The sequence below is a fragment of the Dichomitus squalens genome (genome assembly GCF_000275845.1).
Source record: "Dichomitus squalens LYAD-421 SS1 unplaced genomic scaffold DICSQscaffold_8, whole genome shotgun sequence".
NCBI lineage: Eukaryota > Fungi > Basidiomycota > Agaricomycetes > Polyporales > Polyporaceae > Dichomitus > Dichomitus squalens.
The window spans coordinates 610,499-625,048 of record NW_006766890.1 but is presented as its reverse complement, the minus strand read 5'-3'; the positions used below and the strand labels follow the sequence as shown (position 1 = coordinate 625,048).

The following is a 14,550-nucleotide window of genomic DNA, read 5'->3' as shown; positions in this document are numbered from 1 at the left end:
AAGCGGATCAGCCGTCTCCTCGCGCCCTTCCTACAAGGCGTCTCTCTGATGGCTACGAACAAGCGGCGTGGATAACTGGAGCAGGATCTGTCGCACGTCAGAAGGTACGAGCTGCATCCACGTCCATCTTGTGCGATGCACTCATAGGCATCTGTCCGATTGTTCCACCTCTTACGCCCTTGAAGCAAGTGTTCCATGACTTCCTCAAAAGAAACCGACACACGATGTTCCAAGACGCCGCGGTCGCCCTTCAGAATCATCTGAAGGGCGCCGTTGAAGCCGTGGGCGAGAGGCTCGATGAAGCGCTGGAAGGAGTTGCGAGGAAGGTGCGCCGATTTCGCTGCCACCAATTACTCGAACGCCGCACAACGGTGTGGGATTCGCTGAACGTGTGCCGTGGAACTGCTGCAGGTCGAAGTGCAGATGAGTGTGCTTTGGGAGTGCGCCTCGGAAAGCGAGGAGAACGTCAGGGCGCGAATGTCTGCCCTGGCAACGCTCCGTGAGCACAAGACAAGGGTCGAGCACTGGATCCGGGCCAGGAAGGAGCGCAACAGTGACTCTGGCTGAGCATGGCACCCGTACCCCAGGTCGTCCGTTGTTGGTGATTGATGTAGTCTTGGTGTATCTATCTAGATGATGGGTCGGATGTTGTACGGATCTGTGGAACAATAATAAGTCTTCCTTGGCCCATGAACGGGATGCCGCCAAGCATCAAAACACGAGAATTGTTCCTGGGTGGGAAACTAATCATGAAGTTCGTCGAGGGTGCGTATACAAAACTCATAAGTAAGACGTAAGGTAGGTTCATTAAATAGCAGCGATAAGCCACGACGAAGCAAAGCAGGACAGAAGAGCGTGAGAGCGGTCGTGAGCGTTACAGGTACACGGTACAGAGGCACAGTTACACTGAGGACCGTGCGCGGCACGGGTGTGAAGGAAGAGGACAATAGTTAATCTTTGGTAACGAGATGCAATAACAAAGGAAGTCCAGTCCTGGAGGTCCAAGGCCTTTGAGACGCGCAAGAGGTGATACAGTGAAGGGGATAGTTGCGAGGGGTAGTATAAAGCAACAGCAATTATGGGAGGCGAGGCGGGGCGCTCCCGCAACCTCTCGGAGATCACGGAAAAGCACAATTGGTGGTCGCGCGCCTGACGCGGCCAAACCGCCTCGCGGGCACCAGAGCCACTTCAGACGCGGTAGATGGGGCGACCACGCCAGTCGACTGTGCGGCCGGAGCGCGTGTCCACGTACTCGCCGCCGCGGTGCGGGTCGCCGTAGCGGTAGCCATGGGAGGACGAGGTGTGGTGGCTGAAGCCGAACATGCGCCGAATGCGCTCGCTCAGCGGGATGTCGCTGGAGGAGCTGCCACGGCGATGATGTGAGTGCGAAACGTTGTGGATGGAGGCCTCGCGGGGGCGCGATTCGCTCTAGAGACGAAAGGTCAGCCGCGCGCGTCATGCAGAAGGCGCTGAAGGTGTGCTTACGCGACGATGGCGGGGGCTGGAGTCATACGAAACGCGGACAGGCCGCGGTACAGAATGCGAGCGACTTGGGCGAGAGTGGTTGTGCGAGGAGGACGAGCGGCGGCTAGTGGTATAGGCAACGTTCTGGTGATGGGGGCTACCGCGAGAGGAGCTGTGGTGGTGGCTCGGAGCGGAGGAGGTGTAGTAGACAGCGTCGCCAGAGCCTGTCCGTGCATGTCCGTGATGGCTACGATGACGGCCCGCGTCGTGTTGATAGTTCGGAACCAGATACTGGGGCGGAGGGTAGTACGCGCCCTGCTGAGGGTATGCGTTGTTGAAGTGGTGGCCAGGAGAGCTGTGGTGGGAGGAGTAGCCGGACGGGTACACAACCTGGGTCGGTTGGTGTGAATGGGAGTGGGACCTCTGACGGGTGCCATGGGTGTTGTGCGTTGGGTAGTAGTAGGTAGGCATGGTGGTGAGGTGTGCGTTGGGGAGTGGAATGCGCCAGGGGAGGCGGGACAGAGTGCATTTTATACTGGGAGCAGGGAGAAAGATTGGAGTCCAAATCCACAACATTTCCTGCGTGAAGGTTCGTGTGAAGGGTCCATAACGTCATACGTAACTGATCGAGATCTGCGATCGTCCGGATCTCTTCGGCGTCTCCTGGTCCGAGCCCCGTTCCGCTGCCCGCCTCGCTCGTCCTCCGTCCCTGGGCTGTGTCCTGCACAGCAGCCTCCTCGGCCATTTGTTCTTGTCCGGAGTATCATTCGAATAACACCACTTGCATGCACTCCTTGCCTCCATCGGCTACCATGATGCTGTGAGATGTCGGGATCCAGTGCAACCCTAGGCCTATTTCACCCGCTAACACCTGTTCTCCCCCTCCTGACTCTTGCTCTGTCGTGGTTTCACGGGGTACCGTCCCCCGTTTGTCCAAACGCATCCTCCAACGTACTGCGCGCCCTGCCACATGAATTTTGCTTTCCGGGTGAGCGTTCATCTACTACGTTGTGCCCGCCACTTCGCCCTCTTCCGTTCTAGCTTTTTCGGTCCATTCCGACCCGTCCCTCAGACTCCTTCTCACAGTGCGTCGTCCTTTGCGCCGCCAAATCAACCACTTTATTGCCTTCTGTCACTTACACGAGGTTGCATGCAGGCGTGGCGGGCCCCTTCAATAGTTTCCCTGCGCCACTTTCTATCCGACTTTGTGGTCGCGCTCCACCCGCCCTTTCGGCATCTGAACTGCACGGCCACACTGGCGTATCTACGCTCCGCCACACTTGCACTATCTTAGGCAGGCCGCACGTCGCATCGTCGCCTTCAAACTGCCACCGAACGCGAGATAGGTATTCAACTTCCAGCGGCCGTGCATACGGCGCCCCCACGCGGCGAGTGGCTCCCAGAGATTCAGCGTTATCCCTTAGTGCATCTTTCCCCGCTCTGCTCACACACTCCACCCTCAAAGCGCCTCGTCCATCGTTACGACTCCTGCCATTTCGATAGCAGCTTTGTCTTCGTTGCTGCGTATGGACGCCCGACACTAGCGCTTGAGGCCACAGCTTGGATTCTTTGCCGAGACACGAGGGCTATCCCTGCTGCGCACGGACTGCTACACATAGGTGGGATTGCCCAACGACAAATTGCTGACGAAGACAGGGTCGCGAACAGACCTCATGGGTTCGAACAAAACCTTCAACATCGGTGACAGTCAATCTTGCCTGTTCGCGATATCCGAGGAGTGCGGGGCCGGGGGCACTGCGTACGTACAAGCATACATCGCCACCTAATCAAACGAATGTTCTCTCACCCTGCGGGTAGGAGCCCCTCCTTCGATCGGGCGTTCCTGGCCACGTTGCCGGAGTCCGTAGTAGGCCGCCCAGTGTGTTCTCACCATCTCCCTTACCACGAGGCTCGTATGTGCTTACCCGGTCTTAGTTGATCACTTTGCCATAAACCTTATAGCCGGTAGTTGAATGGCACGCGGGTCAGCTGCTGGTCCATTAGCTACCCAACTTCCGCACGTATTCCTGGATCGTGGAACAAACTAATGGCATTACAAGGGACATGTTCTCGCGCTTTCTTGGTTCGTCTGATGTTCTATACTGTGCTGGGACCACAACAATCTTGCCCCGTAACGGATACCGACCAGGGTCAATGCACATCCTACCTCCCCATCTTGCACCTCCATCCGACCCCAGGTCCAATTCATGCCTAATTGGTCTACATGAGCTTCGGAAGCCCTGACGCACAAGCCCCGCGGGACGTGGTGCATGCAGCGTGTCGGGGTCACTCTGATCCCCCCACTCGCTGCCGCCGGCTTCGCCTCCCACCCGTACCCGTATACCTTCTTAAGCTAAAGGTCTACCGCTCTCCCTGCGCCCGCCCCCAACGCACTCTCGCGCGCCACGACCCCCACACCTTAAGGACGAGGACGATCCCCCAATGCAATAGCCTCCGCTTCTCTTTCCGATCGCCCAGCATCTCGGCTCCGTGGGTCCCCAAATGACCTGCAGAAAGCACGAGAACGCCTCGAGCGAGCCCGCAATAGGGCCATCGCGCTTCTGTCCGTCCCGAACTCCCGAAGCGCTTCATACAGAACCGTACGTACGCTATCGTCGACTCTATAGCTGCGGCAGCTTCGAACGTCTTCCCGCGAGATGGAGCAGGAGAGGAGCCTTTTACATGTACATGTCGCCGCATCTCCATTGGCGATGTACGTCGTGTTGCCATACGCGGTACGCGGTAGAACGCGTCCACCAACAACGTAGATGTCATACTATCTTACCTCGGCTTCGACGCGCTATCTATCGGCATGCGCGCTACTCTAATTACTCACCCAGCTAGCGATCACCTAGTCCATTTTGAACGCCTTGGAGAAGCTGTCAATTGTCGCGCTGAAACGCAGCCTCGTACTCGCACGCAGCTACTCCGCCGCTCGCTTTTCTGACAGTGCTCATGGATCTGCAGGCTTCTCGCCCGACGGAGCGCGCCCACGGCGCCAACCCCAGTGGGCTGTCTTGCGCGAACTCTATCCGCACCGCGGTATGACGTTGTGGATCCCACCGCTCTTCGGACTCTCGGTTGACTCTGTTCGAGTCTTATCTGCCGCAGTCTGCAAGCGCTCCGAAGAACCATGTCTGATAGAGCACTGGGAACGTGCCCTGGAGCGGGCAGTCGCAAGACGGCGCTGCGCTCAGGGCTCGTACCGGTGGGGAACGTTTGGTGGTTGACGGCAGATTCAGGCGCTTGCTGTCTTTAGAAGGGGGGCGGGCCGCTGCTGCTCGGGACTGCGATAAGTGCCTGTCTCTGCGATGCTTGGATGACTCGTGTCGGCTTCGAAAACACGTTCAGGGTGGTGGATAAGCTATTTCTACATATTCTGTTCTCAGCCGTTGCGATGATACTGCGGCGTGGACCAGGACTTCCCGGCCGTGCAGTAAGGCAGGAGCCCGGAAGAGGCATCTCCGACGTCCAACTATGACCTTAGTTGGCACCTGCCAGCTAGTAGACCGGTGCGCATCAAACCACCAGCACAATCAAGTGCCGCCACCACTATGTCAGCCACTGACACAATGTGTACAACCCGCCAAGGAAGAGATGCGGAGCTATGTAGATGCTGAACGGCGTTGCATGGCGCGCCATCGTCAGCCCTCTGAAGTAGGAAGACAACAGAATAGCGCAGATCTCCTGGTCAAGCTATGGGAATGGAGGTCGCTGTCACACCTGAGCAATGTATATGATACGGCAAGCATGTAGCACGTATTTGGTAGACCTCTCAATACCCGTGATGACACGCCCGCTTTCGATCCTCACCGCCGTATTAGTTCCTGTGGCCCAGCAGCCTAGAGTAGGAAACCCGGCTTCGAGGCTCACAACTGCTCCACCGTATGGGGCATCGAAGGTCCTGCCTTTTGACTGTGAGAAATACTACTTCGTATTTCCCTGATCGCAGTGGGGAAGTCAACGCGCATGACGTTTCGGGGCGATGACGGAGCAAATATAGGGGTGGAAAACCAGATTGGAAGAGGCGAAGTGTGGGTCACTAGAGGTAGCGGTTGAGTCCCCTGCGATGGCATATGTTGATCACTACTATCTGGGGGGCGATACAGGGGTCTATGAGCTCGTATGGGAATATACGCGGTGCGCAACGCTGTCTCAGGATGTATTCGAATCACTCCATCTCTGCGAAGTCCCCCTCGTCCAGGTCGCCAGGCTGAGGTCGCGATATCCACGGATAAATCGGCGGCCGGATAGAGCAGGTGAAGGAAGCCGTGGCATGGTGGATGAGTCCAGGATAGCCGTCAGCACAATAGCCCAAGGATTAACGGCAAGACAGGTACAAACTAACCTCCTTCGGCTCCTCGTCTTCGCCATATTGCATCACGTAGTCGATATGGCTCAGCACGGTCTCTATGGAGTCCGGATTTGTGAGGTCCATCGCGAGGAATTTGACCAACGGGTGGTCTTCGATCTGTCCCCCCGAGCCGCAGCACGCGGAACGTTTTGGCATAAGTTGAGGCGTCGGTGGGCGGACATGGGCAATGTGAGTCACCGGAGCACACATATCACATGGGCAAGGCAATGGTAGGTATGCCCAGTAGTGTCCGCGTAATTGCGGCCGACAAAGTCGGGGAATGAGAAACGAGGCGGAACGAACGGAGTGAGCAACAAGCAGCTGACGCGGACCACTACGAATGACTTACCAGCTGGACAATGGCCTGGTTGAGCGCATGAAACTTGGAATTGCGCTCCGTGCGTTCCTCTCGGCTGCCCGGCGCTGACAGGAGGAGCATCGGATCCGCTTCAAGGTATCTGCGACGAAGAGTGTATGCTGAGCACGACACATTCGTATATTCGGATCCCGCCAGACGTGCGAGGCGGCGCGCTTGGCAATGGCGGTGGGACGAAGGAATGGAGACTCTCCAAGGGCGCGTGGAATGCGCAGTGCGACATGGACGCCCCCCCCCCCCCGAGGTTGTGGCAGATGCTGTGCACTCGATCATATGCGCTGTATGACGCTGATATGAAGCGCCATATGCACTACAAGGATGCACACCACAGCGCAATGAGAGTATGCACTGCGAACGCCTGCATATGTAGTGCCCAGACAGTGGTAGTGCCAGACGCCTATCATAGCCAGGAGTGAATTGGCGGAGAATATTACCTTGCGATATCTTTTCGTGTGCGAATGCCGTTCCTCCCGCTGCCCTTGTCTTCCACATTGGTGGTAACGAGGTCCATCTTGGACATTATGTTCAGCCAGGGAACTTCGAGATTCACCATTGCAGACATGGCCGAGAGCACGCCACTAATGAACTGGGGAGTCAGTAACGTATGTCACATGAGCTCGGTCGGAACGCCACGGAGACTGACCTGAAGAACTTGTATTTGTCTTCCATGAACTGCGACTCGATCAGGTACACCGCACATGTTCGGATGCCGAGCCGTTGTAGATGGCGGACAAGGGTAGGGAGAAATGGATGATGCGTGTATAGCTCAATTTGACCTATGATTTTGTTCAGTGTCACAATACATGTGCACGTAGTGTATCAAGGACGTACCCGGACAATCGAAGATCAAGTAGTCATCCTCGTAGCCCCCGAGCTCCTCATCGAGCCAGTCCATATTCTCTAAGAGGTACCTGAAAGCAATGAACATCCATTCGCATGAACAACCAGAATACTCATGTAGCTGGAAGATATTGAAACAAACTGGGATACGCACTCGAAGCAATAAACCAGACCTCCGTTAGGACCATAGCCGAGCTCGTCCATGACGTCTTCTAGGGAGACTAGGTCTCGAATGTCTATTGAAGGTTCGTACTCAAAGGCGTCTGAGTTTGCAGCGGGATCCATGTTCACAAGGTGTCCCGAACGTTTTGAAGTTTGCAGATGCGTCATGAGACCGTTGCAGAAAGTCGACTTGCCCGCACCTGCGGGTCCCGTTACAAGCACGGCGTACCGCATCGCGACGGTGTCTGGAAGAGATTAGGTCGCACGTCGTGTATTATGCAGCGCACGTATGATTAAGTCAAGTTGATATCACTACAGCTAACAAGGAAGCACAGGAATGATAGTGCAGGGAATCCAGGAGGGCCGGTGTAGCCGAAGAGAGCAGAGATGCATTCTATAAGGAAGCGCCCTTCTCGGGAAGATAATCTGCGCGCTTCCGGGTCGGAGACCTGATGTCGACGCCCCAGTGCATCTTGCTCTCGAATTTCTGATATCTCGCCTGTCTGCGTGCTCTTCATTGCATCTGAAACTCCTTCTCTACCTCTACAGACAAATCAGGGCCTCAGCCTGCCTTTGCGCGTGTAGCATCATGTCTAAGCCTGCCATCGTGCCTGAAACAACTACCGCTGGCATTGCGGTAGATCCCCGCACGCTCGAGCGCGTTATCCCAGAATCACGAAGGCCTGACGGCTCGTACGTCTCACGGCTCTGTTCCCCTTGAATCGCCAGTCTGACTGTGCTACTCGTCCCTCGCTGATCTCGGCCGTGGGTGTGCCACTATGTGCGCTCTCGCCCGCTGTGCACCCCGTTTACCAAAATGTGCCGCCATTCCTGTGTCTACTTTCCCATCGCTCACCTGCTAGTATCCGCAAAGAGAAAAAGATTCGTCCTGGGTACACTCCACAAGAAGACGTGCGCCGCTTCCGAGGCACGCGTCAAGCGCAGGCAGAGGCGAATGCCCTCCCCAAGGGTCATATCGTCGGCTGGGCGCCTCCACCCAAGGCCGCTGCCGTCCCCGTATCGAAGGCGAGCATGACTAAGGCGCAGAAGAAGAACGAAAAACGCAAAGAGAAGAGGAAGGAGAAGACGGTGGAAAGCGAGAAGGTCAAGGATAATTGGGAGGAGGATGACGACGAGGGTGAAGCAGAGGGCACAAGTACAGCGACGAAGGAGGCCCCGTCAGTCGACCGGGAGGGCGTGCACACCGCGAACAAGCCTAACTGGGCTGTCGCGCCAGACACGAAAAAGGGGGATGATGCGGCGGCAGAGGGGCTCGCGGACAAACTGGACAAGCTGGAGGTGCGCTGAATTGGGTATGATATCACGATTACATGCGAGGATCTTCGTTCTTTCATTGGTATTCGGAGGCGTTATTAGGATAGCATTAGTAGATGTGCATATATGTAATCATAAGATGTGATGTCTCAAGGAGACGCAATAAGGAGTGTGAGGAGTGTGGGGTATTTATAATACAGATGCCTGCGTTGACGACGTTAGAGGGGGACGGGGTTACAGAGGAGTAGCATACCTTGGATCTATGCTCTTTTCAAGACTCACAGTCGCAATTCCAGCAACCCAACGCCAGCTAAGCTATACTCTGTAATAGGTTATGTAGTTCCAGTCCAGATCTGGGTACCTTCGTTGGGGGTAAGCGGAGGAAGCACTGGCGGGGGAGGCGGTTGTTCCGCACGCCTCTTCGCAGCTCTGGAAGGACCAACGACGTAGATCTCGACGGAGATTATAATAACAAAGGAAAGCACGGCCAATGCACCTTCGGCAAATTGTTAGTATGAAGAGGGTGAGATGGGCAGGAGTATGGGACTCACCGACTGCCGCCTTCAACTTCTCCCAGCGCGACTCTTCCACTTGCGTCTTCAGCTCGCTGATAGTGATCAGCGCCCTACTCAGTACTTCCTATAACGCCCAGAGTCAGTCGTCTGACAGTGTGCTCGATGATATGGGCACGGCCCCAAGCTTACTTCGACCTGGATGTCTAATCGCTTCAAGTCGTTTCTCGCCTCGCTTTTCCTGTTATCAAGGTCCATTTGGATCCTACAGAAAGTTGACGTAGAATCCTTGACTTGTCTGAGGGGAGAGAATTGACGCACTCGTGTTTTAATGTTGCGAGATCCTCTTTCATGCGTGTGTCAATTGTGTCCACTTCTCGTCTTACTGCAGTAGTGGCGGCCCGCATAGCGGCGGTCTCATTCCTTGTCAGGACGCTAGTCTCCGAGCGCAGCTCTGAGAGTGCGGCCTGAAACAAGTACGCTTGCTATCATACATGAATGCTTCCTGTCAGGCGCTGGCAGGCATCGAACGACAGACGAGTAGAAGACTCACGCTTTCCAAGTCCTGCGTCGTCAGCGCGTCCCGCTTCACTCGCCCTATTCTATCTACCAGGAGAGCGCGCGTCGCGCGCATGAGGTTTAAAGCGATAGGGCCGGGGAATGATTGCTCCAGCACTTTGTAGAAACGATGTGTGTCGAAAGGCGGATTGATGTGTAGAGGCGGGGACGCCGGGCCCGCGTGCGGGAGAGGCAGGTTGGTCTGCGGGTCTATTGTGGAGTGCACGTACTTGACTGGTAAGCTCGCATCCTCGTCTGGTGGCGGAGTGGTGCCTGCGCCTTCCCCTTGTCTGTTCGCGCCGTCGCTCGCAGGGAGTTCTGGGGTAGGTGCTTGGCTGATCGGAGGTGGGAGCGCACTCTGACTCGGGCCAGGCTGACCGAGGTTAGTGGGATCCTTGGGGTGCGCGAGAGATATGCTCTGTGAGCCTTGGGGGTTTCGAGGGTCCCAGATAGTTACGTAGGACACCATAGGGGCCTGTCGTAAGCGGAGGGTGGATCGGCGAACCCGGGGACATAAGCACTCATCTCCAGCCAAGCAAGCGCTGCGCAGAAAGTTGAGGTTGCGCGCGAGCATTTACGGAGGCCGTAGGCAGCAGAGAGGGGTACTAAGATAACAAGCAAGAGGATAACTGAATGTGAAGAAGCCCGGAGGTGGTTGGGTGTAGAGGTTGCTTGATGCGCGCCTTGGCACGCGCGAGCGTTGTGGCGTTGAGGCTATCGCCTTCCGGTCAGGCTAAATTTGGATGGGAGTGGATCTTCTCTGCCGTCACCAGCGTTTCTACACCCCTTTACTTCCTGATCTGCATACAAGCACGACATGACGCGAGTCACGAATTTCGGGCGGAAGCGAACCTATGTACAGGCAGGCTTCGACAACGAGCTTGAGACGCAAGAACCTAGCAGTACCTCTGCTGGTGGCCAGCAGGCGGACGCATCGGGAAAAACTAGTCAGGATCCAGAGACGAAGAAACAGAAACGTATACGATCAAAGAAAACGAAGCTTTCGGACACAGAAGCGAAAGCGGCGCACAAGGTAGTAAACGAAGGAGACAACACAGAGGGCGGAGAGTGTGTGGAACAGGTTGAGGGTGGTCCAGAGCGATCCACCAAGAAGGACAGATATGACGACAAGGAGAAGAAGAGAAATCAAGTCGATAAACGCCGTTCAATAGGTGAGGCTTGTCTGTGGGACTGCGCCCCAAGTGCTCACATAACCGTTCGATAGATTCCAACGCTCGTAAATCTGCGTCAGAGCAACGTAGACTGAAGCGTATCGATCATAGGCACTCCGAGACAATCTGTTTCGCATGCAGAGAGAAAGGGCACACGGCGAGAGATTGCACCAATTCAATAGCTGCGGACGCCCTGGGAGGCGAGCCAGGCAAATCCAAGTCGGGACGAGATACCGTTGGAATCTGCTACAGGTGTGTGATATGTACGGATGCAACGGCATTTTGTAACAGAGACCTCAACTATACCGAAGATGCGGGTCACGTCGGCACACTTTGTCGAGATGCAAAGAGCCCGTGAACCCGGAAAGCCCCCTGCCCTTCGCGTCCTGCTTCGTATGCTCCGGCAAAGGCCATCTTGCGTCAAAATGCCCGAAAAACCAATCAAAAGGCATATATCCCAATGGTGGCTGTTGCAAGGTATGCAAGGAGACGACTCACCTTGCGAAGGACTGCCCCATGAGGAAACCAGGTGCGGGCATCATCCGCTTCCTTCTCAAGAACTCATCATTAATATCGAATTTGACAGACGTGGCTGCAACTACTGTATTCGTGGGCACAGGCCAGGAAGGTGGCGCGGACGAAGACGACTTCCACACGTTCAAGAGGAGGACGCTTGAGGTAGACAAGGCAGAGAAGATCGAAGAGAGAGTGAAGCGCAAAGCGGAGGTTAAGGTGGCGGCTCACTCTGGAGTTGTCAGGGCGTTCGGCAGTTCCGCGCCCGCTGCGACAAAGAAGAGAGTGGTCTTCTTTTGATGTGTACCTCGCGCATTGTTTGTTGTCTTCCCGATGGTACTGTCCGGTAGTCTCTAGGACACCAGCATGCCTGTCTCCGTCTATACTTCTCATGATCAGGAGGCAGCATTGTACCCGCGACGTGCGATGTTCAGGATTCGCACATTATGATGTAACACGTGGAGCACCGCCACAAATACCGAGTCGAATGGTTGCTCAGCTTCTTTCCCTCTTCCCACCGCGGCGACATCTCGGATCCTTATCTTACTCTCCACGTCGCAGCCATGTCTGCAGCAGTTGCTCCTCAGAAATCCAGTTCAGCCCCAAGTCCTTCAGCTAAAGCGGCCACGCTGCCGAAGGCAAAAGCATCGAATTCCCCTCCACAACAATCTGCTGCACCGAGCTCATCCATGTCGACTGTGAAGTCGAAGAAGGAGGGTTCTAAGGCCCCGATTCCCCCTCCCACCATGGTTGCTGCCGGCTCAACGACGACGAGGTCACACACCCAGGAGCAGATGAAGAAAGTCTCTCGTCGCGCCAGCAAGCCGATCATCAACTGGTTCCAACGAAAGCTTGCGGGCACCGTTCGCACTCGGAGGGTGTCCGAGTCGCAGAGGTATGGTGCGCCATCGCCGCGGGGAAAGGATAAGCACAATCGACGTTCATCAGTCCCAATGGCCCCTCCCCTTGCCCTCCAACCCCGAGCTCGTAGCAATACCACCGGCTCCAGGCAGACCAGGGCGCACAGCCTTCGTGGCACAATCTCACTCAACGAGACAGATAGTGCAGACAGCGCAGACAGTGGCTCGTTCCGCAGCGCATCAGATGACGGTCTCAACCTGTCTGTTGCTCGCGATTCGCTCTATTCGCCTACGAGCCACCTAGAGGCGGATGAAGACGCATCGGTGCGCCCTCTTCCCCCCAGCTCTCCTCCCTCTCCGTCCCCATCTCGCTCTTCCTCGTCGTACCTCTCGCACTCGCGTACATTCCGGAGCATGGCTGCGAGCACGAAGCCCACGACGCTGCTCAGTGTCGACCTCACGGGGGGCATGGCCCACATCGCTCAGGCACCACCTACTCCAACTACTCCCAGCATTCGAATTCCACCCAATATCCGTACGCATTCGTCCGGCCTATCTGCCGGTTCCGTCACATTCTCGGCCATCCTCCCGCCCTCGCCCACTCATCCGTCTCGACCTTCATCTGGTAACTCCGGAGCTGCAGGCTCCCGTGGTCCATCACTGACGGCCCCGCTCTATACGGCCCACCATCCGCGTAACAACCCACGCCCGTCCTCCCCACCTCCTGACGACGCATCCGTACTAACGCTCGCCTCGTCTGCATTTGGATTCCCTGGGGCTCGCTTTGGGGCGGGTGCACTTACCTTGTCGGGACGAGGGTCGATCGCGGATGACTCGGTCTCCCAGTGGAGTAATACCGCGGGTGTCACGGATAGCACGAGCCACTTCATGATGGGCGACCTCGAGGAGGGCTTAGGGGAGGAGCGGTATACCGACCACGATGTCGATGCTAGCGTGCGTGCGCTGCGTCCGAGAAGCTCGCGTCGCGGCAGCTGGGAGAGCGCGACCAGCGGGTGGAGCGCGAATGTCGCGCTGCCGAGCCCGGCTGGGGTGCCGAGCCCTGGTGTCAGGAGCAAGAGCATGTGGGCATCTGGCAGCTACAGGACGGGCGGCTTGAGCACGGAGGACGGATTCGGGGGTATGCATGACGATGGGGAGGATGACCTGGATGCAGGCGAAGACACGGAGATCGACTCGCCTCCGAATGAGGTCACCGAAACTGAGTCGGATGCGCCGACCAACCAGAGTGTTACGACCGTCGACGCGGCTGAGAACGAGCCGGAGGCGGAGAAGCAGGCGGTCTCGGACGAAGTCGTGACTTCTAAGTCGCATCTCCCTGGGCAGCAGGCGCGTGTCCCGCCCGACCTGGCGTCCACCGTGACTCTCCCTGGATCCAAGGTCGCCTCGGAGACCCCGTCGCTTGAGAATACGTCCATCGACGGAAACAGGAGCGGTGCAGCAGCGCCCACGAAGCCGGACACTGAGCCAGTCGAGCTCGCCGCTGCGACAGGCGCTCTAAGGCTTGAGCAAGAATCGGATGAGGGCGAGCCTCAGGAGTTGGAAGTCGACGGCGGTCGCAGAGCATCTGCAATCCTCAGCCCGCTGAGCCCCGCAAGTACGACACATACTGAATACCTTTCTGCACCGTCCACACCAGCACCCCGTGATTAAGTATGGTAGGTTTACACAAATCATCTCCAATTTTTTCAATTTGTGACTCTATGCCAACAGGTACCACATCGTGTTATCTCCTTTCGACTCACAGCTATCATGATCGCCACCAATCTAGTCATGACTGTGGCACCGCGTTGTACGCCTGCACGCACTCCACGTTCTTCTGTCCGCCGATAATTGATGGACATAAACGGTATACTTTAGTCGATGTTGTCTAGTCCGCCTGGGAAACGATCGTGGTGGTTGATGTTCTTCGTCGTCATTCTGTATATTATTGCGTGGGCGCATATCATTGACCTCTTCCATCTTATTCATGATCTCCTCGACCTAGCGATGCTAATGCTACGCTCACCGTATCCGGTAGCGTTTAAGACGGATATGGTTCCAGTCATGAGGTCGTGTGACAAGTATGTACATGTGGTGCCCATTTTAGCGCGAGTTCGCAGTCATAGCGCAGCAAAGCGCACGACCGATGCCGATATTCTGAGTTGTCCCGACGTCGATTGTAGAACGGCCTTATATGTTCACGAATAACTCGGCATTTTGCTGATGACTTTGCCTGGATGATGATTCTAAGTAGGACTTGTGGACTGGTCTAGACGCTGAGAGGGATGTTTTACGGAAGACGGAGCAGACGGACGACATAGGCCGGTCATGCGCTCATGGTTCGTTCGCGACCAGTAATGTAATGGGGATCTGATGAGGTATTTTCTTGTCTGATACCCCTGATAGCCTTCTAGAATCATCGCGACGAGTTGCAAAGCTGCTCAGCGCTCATGGTTCATGTACG

General features: G+C 56.2%; 5 protein-coding genes across 5 annotated transcripts; 3 read left to right on the top strand and 2 right to left on the bottom strand.

Moving 5' to 3' along the window:
- The first annotated feature begins 4 nt into the window (after positions 1-4).
- DICSQDRAFT_179661 (uncharacterized protein) lies at positions 5-661 on the top strand. Its single transcript, XM_007364271.1, has 3 exons — positions 5-104; positions 186-326; positions 412-661. Exons 2-3 carry the CDS (start codon positions 225-227, stop codon positions 565-567), a joined length of 258 nt encoding a protein of 85 aa, XP_007364333.1. The 5' UTR covers positions 5-104; positions 186-224; the 3' UTR covers positions 568-661.
- Positions 662-5,516: 4,855 nt separating this feature from the next.
- On the bottom strand, positions 5,517-7,433 carry DICSQDRAFT_160765 (uncharacterized protein; the record flags this gene model as incomplete). The annotated part of the gene is made up of 7 exons (XM_007364270.1): positions 5,517-5,677; positions 5,813-5,935; positions 6,168-6,276; positions 6,629-6,772; positions 6,838-6,970; positions 7,026-7,105; positions 7,189-7,433. The coding sequence occupies 7 exons, from the start codon at positions 7,428-7,430 to the stop codon at positions 5,636-5,638; spliced, it is 873 nt and encodes a 290-aa protein (XP_007364332.1). The 3' UTR covers positions 5,517-5,635.
- Positions 7,434-7,669: 236 nt separating this feature from the next.
- On the bottom strand, positions 7,670-10,010 carry DICSQDRAFT_103421 (uncharacterized protein; the record flags this gene model as incomplete). The annotated part of the gene is made up of 8 exons (XM_007364269.1): positions 7,670-7,889; positions 8,060-8,675; positions 8,725-8,967; positions 9,023-9,110; positions 9,176-9,248; positions 9,305-9,468; positions 9,537-9,820; positions 9,920-10,010. The coding sequence occupies 6 exons, from the start codon at positions 10,008-10,010 to the stop codon at positions 8,804-8,806; spliced, it is 864 nt and encodes a 287-aa protein (XP_007364331.1). The 3' UTR covers positions 7,670-7,889; positions 8,060-8,675; positions 8,725-8,803.
- A 348-nt stretch (positions 10,011-10,358) lies between these two features.
- On the top strand, positions 10,359-11,526 carry DICSQDRAFT_57136 (uncharacterized protein; the record flags this gene model as incomplete). The annotated part of the gene is made up of 4 exons (XM_007364268.1): positions 10,359-10,713; positions 10,794-10,965; positions 11,025-11,242; positions 11,300-11,526. 4 exons carry the CDS (start codon positions 10,359-10,361, stop codon positions 11,524-11,526), a joined length of 972 nt encoding a protein of 323 aa, XP_007364330.1.
- Positions 11,527-11,895: 369 nt separating this feature from the next.
- DICSQDRAFT_154199 (uncharacterized protein) lies at positions 11,896-14,067 on the top strand. The gene is made up of 2 exons (XM_007364267.1): positions 11,896-13,762; positions 13,818-14,067. Exon 1 carries the CDS (start codon positions 11,916-11,918, stop codon positions 13,755-13,757), a length of 1,842 nt encoding a protein of 613 aa, XP_007364329.1. The 5' UTR covers positions 11,896-11,915; the 3' UTR covers positions 13,758-13,762; positions 13,818-14,067.
- Positions 14,068-14,550: the final 483 nt, after the last annotated feature.

Excerpts from the sequence above, each read along its gene's own strand:
- DICSQDRAFT_179661 (XM_007364271.1), top strand. The coding sequence starts at position 225 with ATGTTCCAAGACGCCGCGGTCGCCCTTCAGAATCATCTGAAGGGCGCC. Across the intron at positions 327-411 it reads TGGAAGGAGTTGCGAGGAAG|GTCGAAGTGCAGATGAGTGT; the intron begins GTGCGCCGATTT and ends GAACTGCTGCAG.
- DICSQDRAFT_154199 (XM_007364267.1), top strand. The coding sequence starts at position 11,916 with ATGTCGACTGTGAAGTCGAAGAAGGAGGGTTCTAAGGCCCCGATTCCC.